This window comes from Octodon degus, unplaced genomic scaffold (genome assembly GCF_000260255.1).
Source record: "Octodon degus isolate 3935 unplaced genomic scaffold, OctDeg1.0 scaffold00123, whole genome shotgun sequence".
NCBI classification, from domain to species: domain Eukaryota; kingdom Metazoa; phylum Chordata; class Mammalia; order Rodentia; family Octodontidae; genus Octodon; species Octodon degus.
Window position 1 is genome coordinate 795,250 of NW_004524699.1, and position 9,996 is coordinate 805,245.

The 9,996-nt window shown below is 58.9% G+C and overlaps 1 protein-coding gene across 1 annotated transcript in view; it reads right to left on the reverse strand.

Annotated features, from left to right (window-relative positions):
- The window catches only part of Grin1 (glutamate ionotropic receptor NMDA type subunit 1), a 34,462-nt gene extending 24,532 nt beyond the window's left edge, over nt 1-9,930 (reverse strand). The window contains exons 1-4 of the mRNA XM_023700232.1: nt 9,673-9,930; nt 7,984-8,118; nt 4,526-4,825; nt 1,557-1,657 (exon numbers count right to left, since the gene is read on the reverse strand). Of these exons, the coding sequence (XP_023556000.1) occupies nt 1,557-1,657; nt 4,526-4,825; nt 7,984-8,118; nt 9,673-9,930 (794 nt within the window). The remainder of the gene's footprint in view (nt 1-1,556; nt 1,658-4,525; nt 4,826-7,983; nt 8,119-9,672) is intronic.
- Nucleotides 9,931-9,996: the final 66 nt, after the last annotated feature.

Genomic DNA, 9,996 nt, shown 5'->3' on the forward strand with positions numbered 1-9,996 from the left:
ATTATTATTTATGTATGTGTGTGTGTGTGGCCAGCTCAGCTGGCATGTGGTGCTGGGGATTGAACCGCGGTCCATGTGCGTTGCTAAGCTTATTCTAAGTAGGTGCTTTAGACCACTAAGCCATCTCACCAGCCCGAGTGGAGCCTTTTCTTTGTGAGGTTTTCCTTGTGTGGAGCTTCTGGGGGGTGCTTTACCAGGGTACTACTTGTTCAGTCCCCTGGCGGGGCTTCCTCTGGGTGGAACTTAGGTTGTCTGGGCAGGACTTGCTCTGATTGGTTGGAGCCTTCCCTGGAAGGGGCTTTGCCTGGGCGGGGCTTGCCTTCTGAGGGGTCTCCACAACCCAGCCCAGTGTAGGAACATTTTTACTGAATTTTTTTTTTTTTTTGAAGCCCTGGGCTGCCTTCCTGAGTGACCACAGTTGGACGGGTATCAAAGGCACATGCCCTCAGACTCCACCATCTGGATTTGCCACTTAAAAATCCATGCTATAGGGGGTAATTAACGTGGCTTCTGCGGCTGCTGGAGGCACAAGTGAGGCCTCAAGGAACTCAGTGCCAGGGCCTGGCTGTATCCTATTGGGCCCCATCCCTGCCACGTGGGTGAAGGAGACTCTAGCCTTGCAGCCTGAGGAGGCGGATTAGCCCCACCCCGCTCTGAAGACAGAGCAGTTGGGTCATGGATGGAGAGTTTGTTGACTTAATGTGCAGCCACCTGTTTGGTGACAGCCAAGTGCTGCTATCTCCTTTCTTCTAGTAGGACCGCAAGGTCTGTCGTATGCTCCTCTGGGCGTGATGACTTGCTGTTTGCACTGCACGGAGTGCAGCACAGCCTCTAGCTTGGGTCAGGCTGTGGGGTGGCCCAGGCCTCCTGCTGGCTCCTCCCCCAGGCTTCTGTCCTCTCCCTGTCCTTTGGAACTAGTCATTCCCTTCTTAGGAAAGCTTTGTCATTGCAGACAGGGAGAATTTTGCTGTGTACTTTTCCTGAGGCCGCAGATGGGAGCCAGCCTCTGCCAGAGAAGCCTCCTTCTCACAGGGCCCCAGTGTTTCCCCTGCGGGTGCTCTTCACCTTCACTGGTGGGTCTGACCCTCCCCTTGGTTGGGTATTGCCACCTAGGCCTGGCAGCACAGCTACATGTCCCTTTTCTGGGCTCTTCCTTAACTTCAGCCCTCGAGCTGCTTTAGGAGAGTTGCAAGTTGGAGGCCAGCCTGGGCAAATTAGCAAAACTCTGTCTGCAGTAAATGAAAAGGGGCTCAGTAGAGCACTTGCCTGGCATGTGTGGGATCTTGGATTCAATCCCCAGCGTGCACGAGGACACACATGCACACACAAAGCGTGCTTCTTTGAGTCATGGGTTTCCTGAGGGCAGAGTCTTCTTTGTGTCCCATCTCAAAAGCCCAGCTCAAGTCAGGCAGTTGCATGTGGTCATGGGAGAGTCTATGCCCAGGAAGGGGGTGGACAGCTGGAGGTGTGGGACTGGCCAGGTCTCCAGGTGTGTGGAGGTGGGAATGCGTTCCAGTGGGCTCATGGCCCACGCAACCCTGTTCCACGCCACTCACCTGGCAGAGAGGATGATGACCCGCGCCTCCAACTCCCGCGCCTCCATCAGCAGGGCTGTCACATTCTTGGTCCCCGGGTCAAACTGTAGCACCTTCTCAGCCTGCAGTGTGAGCAAGAATGTTAGCAACGGGTGAGGCCAAGGGACATAGTGCCTCGGTGGCGAGAGTGGGGCCGAAGCCGCTAGGAACCCCGAGGCAGCTCAACTACGGCTGCCGGGCCTGCACTTGCCACCTGCACTGCCGCCTGCCTTCCTGCCTTCTGGCCTGGCCTGGCCCTACTCTGGTCCTGTCTCTGGCCTGCTGGCTCTCCTTCAGTCACGCTGCTCTGTTTTACTTTCTCTGCACTCTGCTTCCTTCTCATTCCTGGCCTCATTTTTGCACTGAGCATGCAAGCTGGAGTGGACCAAGACTCAGAAAGAGACGTGCAGCAGAGAGGAAGTAGAAAGAGTTTTGGAATGCAATTGGGAATGGAGATGGGGCCGACTTTTCCAAAACCGTGGGAGATTCTCTCACTCGGCCTGAGTCCTCAGGCCCCTGCAGGAGCAGCCTGGGCTCTGGCGGGCAGCCAGATGGTTGGGCTCCCTCCTGGCGTTCCACGAGGAAACCCGGGGGGTCCTGCAGATTTGCATGCACTTCCCAGAGAGCAGCTTCTCCTGCGTCCTGCCTGCCTCAAGGATGCAGGCCAGAGCCGTGGCGGGTGGGCCCTGGGCACCCACGCCACCCAGCCTGCCCTCTCCTGCCTGCCTGCTGCCTGCCTTGACCTGGCTGTCCTCACTGCTCAGCCCTGTGGCTCGGTGCGGCTGCGCCTGACGGCGGCCCTCGCGGCCGAGGCGTCACAGGCCGGGACTCGCTAGTCGGTGGGTGGCGTGCACGTCCATGCATATATACCTTGGGTCCGCGCTTGTTGTCATAGGACAGTTGGTCGAGGTTTTCATAGTTCCTTTTTTTACTCTGATGAATAATGTGCACAGAGAAAATATGCAGACACAGAAGAAGATTATAAACGGTTGAAAATGACGGCGCTAAAGCAATCACACCACCTCCTCGGCACGTCTGCAGACGGGCACGTACCTGGAGCTCGCAAACACCGAGGCCCGGGGTGGGCTGGGGGCCAGGTGGAGCTAGGGGTGGGGGCATACAGGGGCTGGCGCCATAGAGGCTCTGGCCACAGAGCTAGACGCCTGGAGACAGTGGCGCAGGAAGAAGGGAGACCCTGTCCGCGTCCACCCTTCAGGGTCCCGCCTCCGCCCCCAGCCCAGCATGCACCTGGTGTGTGGCCCCATAGTGCCCCGCTCCCAAGTCAGTCCTGGGCAGGGCAGGAGATGCCCCACGGCCTGCCCACAGGTCCCTCCTGCCCCACTTCTCCTCCCGCCCACCGCCCTGAGGGTAGGATATTCTCTTCTCACTAACTGGTATGGCCACACCCTCGGGCCCACAAGTGAGCGCATGTGTAAGTATGGTAGAACAGGAAGTGTGTGGGCTTGCTGGGTGATGTGTGGGCATCTGCATCATCTGCAGGAGTCTGCTCAAGGAAGACGGGGTGGGGAAGCTGGGGTCTGAATATGCGTGGGGGCGCACATGCGTGTATGTGTGAGTGAGAGAGGCAGAGCTGGCTGGTGCACGTGAGGGTGTGTGGGCTCATAGGGGACACACTTGTGTGTGCCCAAGCACCTGGACCCTTATGGGGCCCGTACAGGTGAGGTCTGAGTGTGTCTGGGAGGTGTGGAGAGCCTAGGGAGTGTGTGTGTGTGCAAGATCCAAGCACACTGGGTGTGTAGGGGTATGCAGACCAGTGTGAATGCATGTGGCAATCCATGTGGCTGTGGGTGGGCACAGCAGGAGGGAAGCTGCCTGTTGGACACTGGGAATGGAGACCCTGTTACCCTCAAGCTCTTAGCCAGCCTTCCCCCAGACTTGGCAGACCCCCAGGACAGGACCCCAGGACCTTCTGGGTCTGCCTTTGCTCCCAACCTGTGCCCTCTACTCCCTCTGGAGACCTCTGCCACCTTGGGTTTCCTGGAGTGAGGCTAAGAGTGATGAAGCCAACTCTGTCCCCGCAGACAAAGCATGCTCCCTCCCGCCCCACCCTCCTCTGGCCCCTAGGTCCCCACCCCCAACAGGGGCCTCCTCCCCTCTGCCTGGCTGGACATGGGGCCTGACGCCCAGCGCCCTGGGCGGGGTGGAGGTGTCCAGGCCTGCTGCGCCTCAGCCTGGCCATAGGGATGGGTACGGAAGGGAGCAGGGGTCACTGGGACCCCCAAAAGTCCTGCTCTCATCTCTGGCCGCTACACAGAGTGGAGGCTGACCTTGGCTGGGTGTCTGTGTCCGGGACTCAGGTCCCAAGAGGTGTGTGGAGCCCACCTCTGGGATGGATGGGAAGAAAGGAGGGGCAGGGCACAGGCATGGGCACCCCATGCTGTGGGTAAGAGGGGAGATATTGGTGGAGGGGCCTTTGGTGAGGACTAAGGGCGGCCAAGGAGACAAGGTCTCTGAGTGGACAGGAATGGATCCGGGCCGCAAGAGGACGACTCCTCCAGGAAAGAGGCAGGAGCCCGAGGAGGTATGTCCTGCACCTTGGTGGGCGGGCAGCCTGGTGGGGGCAGGTCCAGCATGGCCGCCGAGGGTGCTGCAGGGACGGAACTTGCAAGGGAGCCGGTGCTGCAGTGGGCGAGCCCGGGTCTTGGGGCGTGTCCCCGTGCGGTGAGCGGGGGAGTGGCTGCGGGGCGGGGCCTGCGCTGCGGGGCGGGGCGGGGTGTTTGCGGAGCTCCAGGTGGTCCGGCCCTGGCCCGGCAGGGACTGACACAAAGGAGAGTTCGACTAATGGCAAAAGCGAGTGAAATGAGCCGAGGACAGGCCGGGGCGGCGCCGCCAGACGCGTGGTGCTGAGCATGCAGGATGGAGAGAGAGTGTCACAACGAGCCACAGATAAGCGGCCCGCGGGCTCAGCGCCCGGCGCCGCGCTCGCTCACCTTGGACTCGCGCTCCTCCAGCAGCGTCTCCAGGCGCTTCTGCGCCGCCCGGCCCTCGTGGTCGTCGCTGACCAGCAGGATGATGTGGTTCCAGCTGTACACGCGCATCATCTCGAACCAGACGCTGGACTGGTGGGAGTAGGGCGGCACGGTGCGCAGGAAACTCAGGTGGATGCTCTGCGGGGCGCAGGGGCTGCTGAGGAGGCCGCGGACCCGACGTCCCCGCCCCCGCCGGTCCCCTGCTCTGCTCGCAGCCTCCTCTGCTCTGAGGAGGGCTTCCAGGCCTCGTCTCTGAAATGGCTGCGGGGTGGAGTTCACCACCTCTGGAAGTCTGCCCTCTCGCGGGACAGCGCGGGCTCAGGACGGGCCAAGACCCCACTGGGTCTTCAGGGAGAGTCGCCCCGCGTGCCAATAGCTATTAGGAAGCTGTTATAGTGCACAGGAGTATTCCAAAAACTGTGGCAGCGGGTTGGCCCACTGTGGAGCTCAGAGCTCCACAAGCTGAGGAGAGGCGCGGCGAGCCACAGGGAGGATGCCTGTCCTAGACCCTTCCCTTCCTTGGGGCTCTTTTCTAGCCCTCTCTCCTTCCCTCTAGCCATGAAATGAGCAGCTTTGCTTCACCACAGCCTTCCACCACGATGTTCCTGCCTCGGAGCCAGCTGACCGCTGACCAACGCTTAGAAGCCCAAACATTTGTCCCTCAAGCTGTATCTGTTAGCATCTTGTCCCAGCGATAAAAAGCTAATACCCAAGTCTGCCCAATGGGACCTAAATGTCCTATCTCTTCACCAGAGTTCAAAGCCTACCAGTGCCTGCCAGGGGACACCCTTGGGTCTCTCCAGGTGAGCACTAGACCCACACTGATTTTGCGGTCCTCTGAGGCCTCTGGTTATTTTTCCTGGTTTCCTCTTGGTACCTCTGTGGCACGCTGCAGGGTGGGCTGCAGGGTGGACCTTGGATTGGCTCTGACGCTTTTGCTGTGCAGGGGCTGGCTGGTTGCTGTTACACCGGGGCCAGGCACAGTTATGAAGTTTGGTCTCAGGCAGGAATATGGTGTTGGCCTGTGACCAGTATCTGCGGCTGCTGGTCTCTCATTTGCCCCTGGCTGGCTTCCTCCGTGAGACCGTTTTCCTTTCCTCTGTATATGAAGACACTAGTGCCCAGGAGGGGTCAGGAGGTGGCCAGAGTGCTCCAGAATAAGAGCTCTGAACGTTGGGGTGCTGGGGCAGGATGCAGTCACCTGGGAGTAGCAGTTTGGGTGCCCAGGCTGCTGGTGTCCTGAGTCTCCTTGCCTGGGCCCTCCTTCCGAGTCCTCCGTCTGAGAGGACACTCACTCTGTGCAGGAGCCTGGTCTCCCTCTGCCCTTGCTAAGTCATATCCCCACCCCAAGACCCTTCAGATGTGCTTCAGCTGGGTGGGCCAACCTTGTAGACTGCCATTGTTTTGTTTGTGAGGCAAGGCCTCACTATGTAGTCAGGCTGGCCTTGAACTTGCTTATGGAGCCCAGGCTGGCCTTGAAGTCATGGCACTCCTCCTGCCTCAGCCTCCCTCCTGAGGGAGTGCTTGAATTATAAGAAAGTGCTACCATGGCCATCAGGTTGGGATTTTTTGAAACAGAGTCTTGCTATGTAGCTCAGGCTGGCCTTGAACTCACTACAATGCTGGCCTTCGGTTCAAGATGTGCCACAGGGCTTGACATCTTAAGGCAGCTTTGTCTGGGGCTGGGGCTGGGAGAGGAAAGGATACTGGAAACCCAGACCGCCCACTTGGCCCATGCACCCACTGGATTTTGCTTGGCAAGTGACCCTCCCTGCTTGCAGGTGGCTCTGAGCAGGCTGTGACACTCTCCTGGCCTCTTGGTGGCCAGCCGGCTCCCAGCTGGCGGGTCCGCTCAGAACTGTAAACCCAAGCACTGTGTGACCTGGCATAGGTCCCTGTGTCTCTCTGGGCGACAGCTCCTGCTCCTCCAACTGCCATGGGCCATGAGGGCTCTCCAGGCTGCCATGCTTGGCCCTCAGCCCCTGAGGCCTGGAGCCCCCATCTGCTATGAGCCACCATTTCTGCCCATTTTGGAACCAGTTCTCACCCAGGCCCACTCCTCCACCCGGAAGTCCCCTTCTCCAGACTTGCAGTGCCCTGCCAAGTCCACCTGTTCAGGAGCCTCCCTGCCCTCCTTTTGCCAGCTCAGGGCAAGGGTTGGCAGGCCATTGCCAGACAGCCAGTGAGTACCCATGTGTGGGAGCCCACTGTTGTAAAAGGGTGCTGTGGATGTGAGTGTATTATGTAGTGGCATGATTCACAGAACTTAAGGGTGGGCATAAATGTGTGTGAGTGTGACAGTATATGCATGTGTGTGACTGAATGTATGTAGGTGGGAATGAGTTTCTGCATTGTGTATGAGCTATGTGGCATGCATGTGCATGAATGTGTAAGGTGTGTTGGGGGCATGTGTGTGCATGACTGGGCAATGTATATGGGGGCATGTATGTCTATAAATGTGGGGGATATGTGGGGGCATGTGTGGGGATTGCATTGCATGCATGTGGGTGGCATGTAAAGGGCATATTTGTATGAGTATGACTGGTGTGGAGGGCATGCATGAACATGTGTGTGGGTGATGTGGAAGGGCATGTGCACACATATATGTGGGATACATGTACTTTGCGGTTTTGTGGTTTTTTTTTTTCCTTTCTGGAACTGGGGATTGAACGCAGGCCCTTGTGCTTGCCAGGCAAGTGCTTATTCTACTGAGCTATCTCCTTGGCCCTTGGGGTACATGGAGACACGTATATCTATGAGTGTTGCACATGTGGGGGACATTGTACGTACGGATATGGTGGGCATGTGCATACATGAGTGTGTGTGACATGGGCACATGTGTGCATGAGTGTGGGTGATGTATATGCACGTGGATGAATGTGTTATTCTGGGCATATGTGTGCATGAGTGTGGGTAATTGTGCAGGGGCATGAGTGTGGTTTAGACGCAGAGCACGTGGATGTATGAGTGTAGATGGTGGATATGTGTGAGTGTGTATGATTTTGTGGGGCATTTGTTTGCATGCATGGGAGTGGCATGAGTGGGGAATGCATGTGCACAATTGTGGGTGATGTGTGGGGCATGTGTACCTTGAGTGAGTGGGGTGGACACATGGGCCCATGTGAGGTATGCAAGTGTGGCTGACACACGTGAGGGCGTGCTTGTGCTTGCACGTGCGTGATGTAGAAGGCAGCATGCTTTGAAGTATTGGTGACATGCATGCAGGTGCCAGCAGGACGAGTGTGCGGTGCATGTGAGTCTGTGAGTGTGTGCACTGTCCAGTGCTCCCTTTGGGTCACCCTATACTGACCCCGTGCTTGGTGCTGACTCACCCCAGAAACTGGCCATGGCTGCAACCCACCCCAGCCCCAACATGGGACAGGGAGCCAGTTGGGTCTCAGTCTTGTGGTCAGGCTTACCTTGTCAGAGTAGATGGACATGCGGGTAGTCAGGCCCAAGACAGGGATGCGGTAGAAGCCGGCCGTATAGGAGACTGGGGTGGGTGTGAAGTGGTCATTGGGGGTAGGTGGGTGGCTAACTAGAATGGCATAGACCTGTGGACACAGGAGACAGGGTCAGCCTGGGGAAGGGTCCTGGTGACCCTCTCAGTGCACACTTAGCCACACCCGCAAAGCTGGAGAACAGGCCTGTCACCATTCTCTGACTAGAAACCCACTGTAGTGACCGGTCATGGAGTACAGCAGGGCCTGGGATGGCACACATGCCTCTCTGCATAGGCCAGCAGGGCCTCGAGGGTTGCACATGGCAGGTTGGGAGACTGCTGGAGGGTGACTTCTCTGCAGGGCACTGGGGTAGGCTCATGAGATGACTGTTCCATGCTGACTTGGGCACCTAGACCAATCTGTGTCCTGCCCTTGGGGGCCAGAGTGGGAGTGGAGAGGATGCCAAGGCTGAGGCCCAGGCAGGCAGCCTGAGGGTCTGCGTGGAACTTGAGGAGAGAAGGTCACCCAAAGGGTACCGCAGAAGCCTGTGGCCCTTTTTGTTAGTGTCTCCACATATGGGCCACAAGACAGCATGAAGTAGGGTACAGATTGGCTCTGACTACTGAACATATGTCCCCCATGGCCCGGGACCTAGCTCACAGAGACAGAAGCCCCTCTCTCTTCCCAGCCCCTCCCAAGGCCAGTGCTGAGGTTCTTCATATGCCCATGTGGGGGACATTCCCTTGCCCCTACCGCCAGAGGTGCCAGCAGCTCCTGTCCTGGGAGCTGGGGGGGGGGGGAGGGCTGTGTGCTCACAGTACAGGCCCCAAAGCCATGTTCTGGGACAGCTGCAGACAGCGATTTGCTGTGGTGCTGGCTACTCTGAGGGGTTGTACCCACAGGCAGGCACACACAATCAAGGTCCTGGGGCTGATGCATGACCCTGTCTCGACCTCAGCGATGCGTCCTTGGACGTGCATCTGTGACTGACTTGTGATGTCCAGGTGCACAAGTGTGTGCCAGTACTTGTGTGGGGGTGAGTGCACGTGCCTGGCAAGGGCGTGCCTATGAGGGCAGCTGTGGGTCTGTCTCCTGCCCTGACGGGAGGGCTGCAGTGCAAGGATTCCCAGCTGCACTAGGATTCAGCAGCAGGAGGCTATGACAGGCACAGCCTCGGGGCCCCATCCTCCCCACAGCATGCGCTGTGCCCGGGCACCCATGCGCAATCCCCACTCCCACCCCCAGAGCACCCTGCCTCAGCACTCGGGCAATTTCCATCTCAGGCAACTGTGGGTGGTGGGAGGGAGGGAGGAAAGGAGAGGGAGTCTAGAAGTAGAAACAAAGATGGCCTCAGATCTCCTGCGTTGGAGCCCACCATGCTCTCTGCCCTCACAAGTCCCCAGTACCACTGACCCAGTGGAGCAGTTGATGCTGGCCACAAACTGGCCAGGGCCTGGAGCCAAAGAGCCTCCCCAGGGCCAGCCCAGGGGGCAGTGACTGGTCTGGGGCTCAGACAGGACGCCAGCAGATGCTGGTGTTTGCCTTTCAGGGACACGGGGCCCCTCCAGGAGGAGCCGGTGGGCTTAAGGTCACCTCTTCATGGCAGCAAGAGGACCGGAAAGGGTGGGATAAAACCAGGGGTGGGGGAGGGGGACGGCCGGGCACCTGGCTGGAGATGAGGTCCTCGCACACCGACAGGGCCATTTGGATGGCGTTGGGCTTGTGGGTGACAGAGGTGGCGTTGAGCTGGATCTTCCAGGAACCATGTCGCTTGTTGGCCTGGTTCACGGCCTCACGGAACATCTGTTCGTGCTTGCGCGTGCTCAGCACGGCGCCGATGTTGACGATCTTGGGGTCGCAGGCGGCGCGGGCGAAAGAGCAGGAGAAAAGCAGAGCGAGGGTCAGCAGGCGCATGGTGCTCATGGGCTCGGGCCGCGCGGGCCTGGCGGGGGGCGGCGGCGCGCTGCGTGCTGGCCGCGGCTGGCCGCG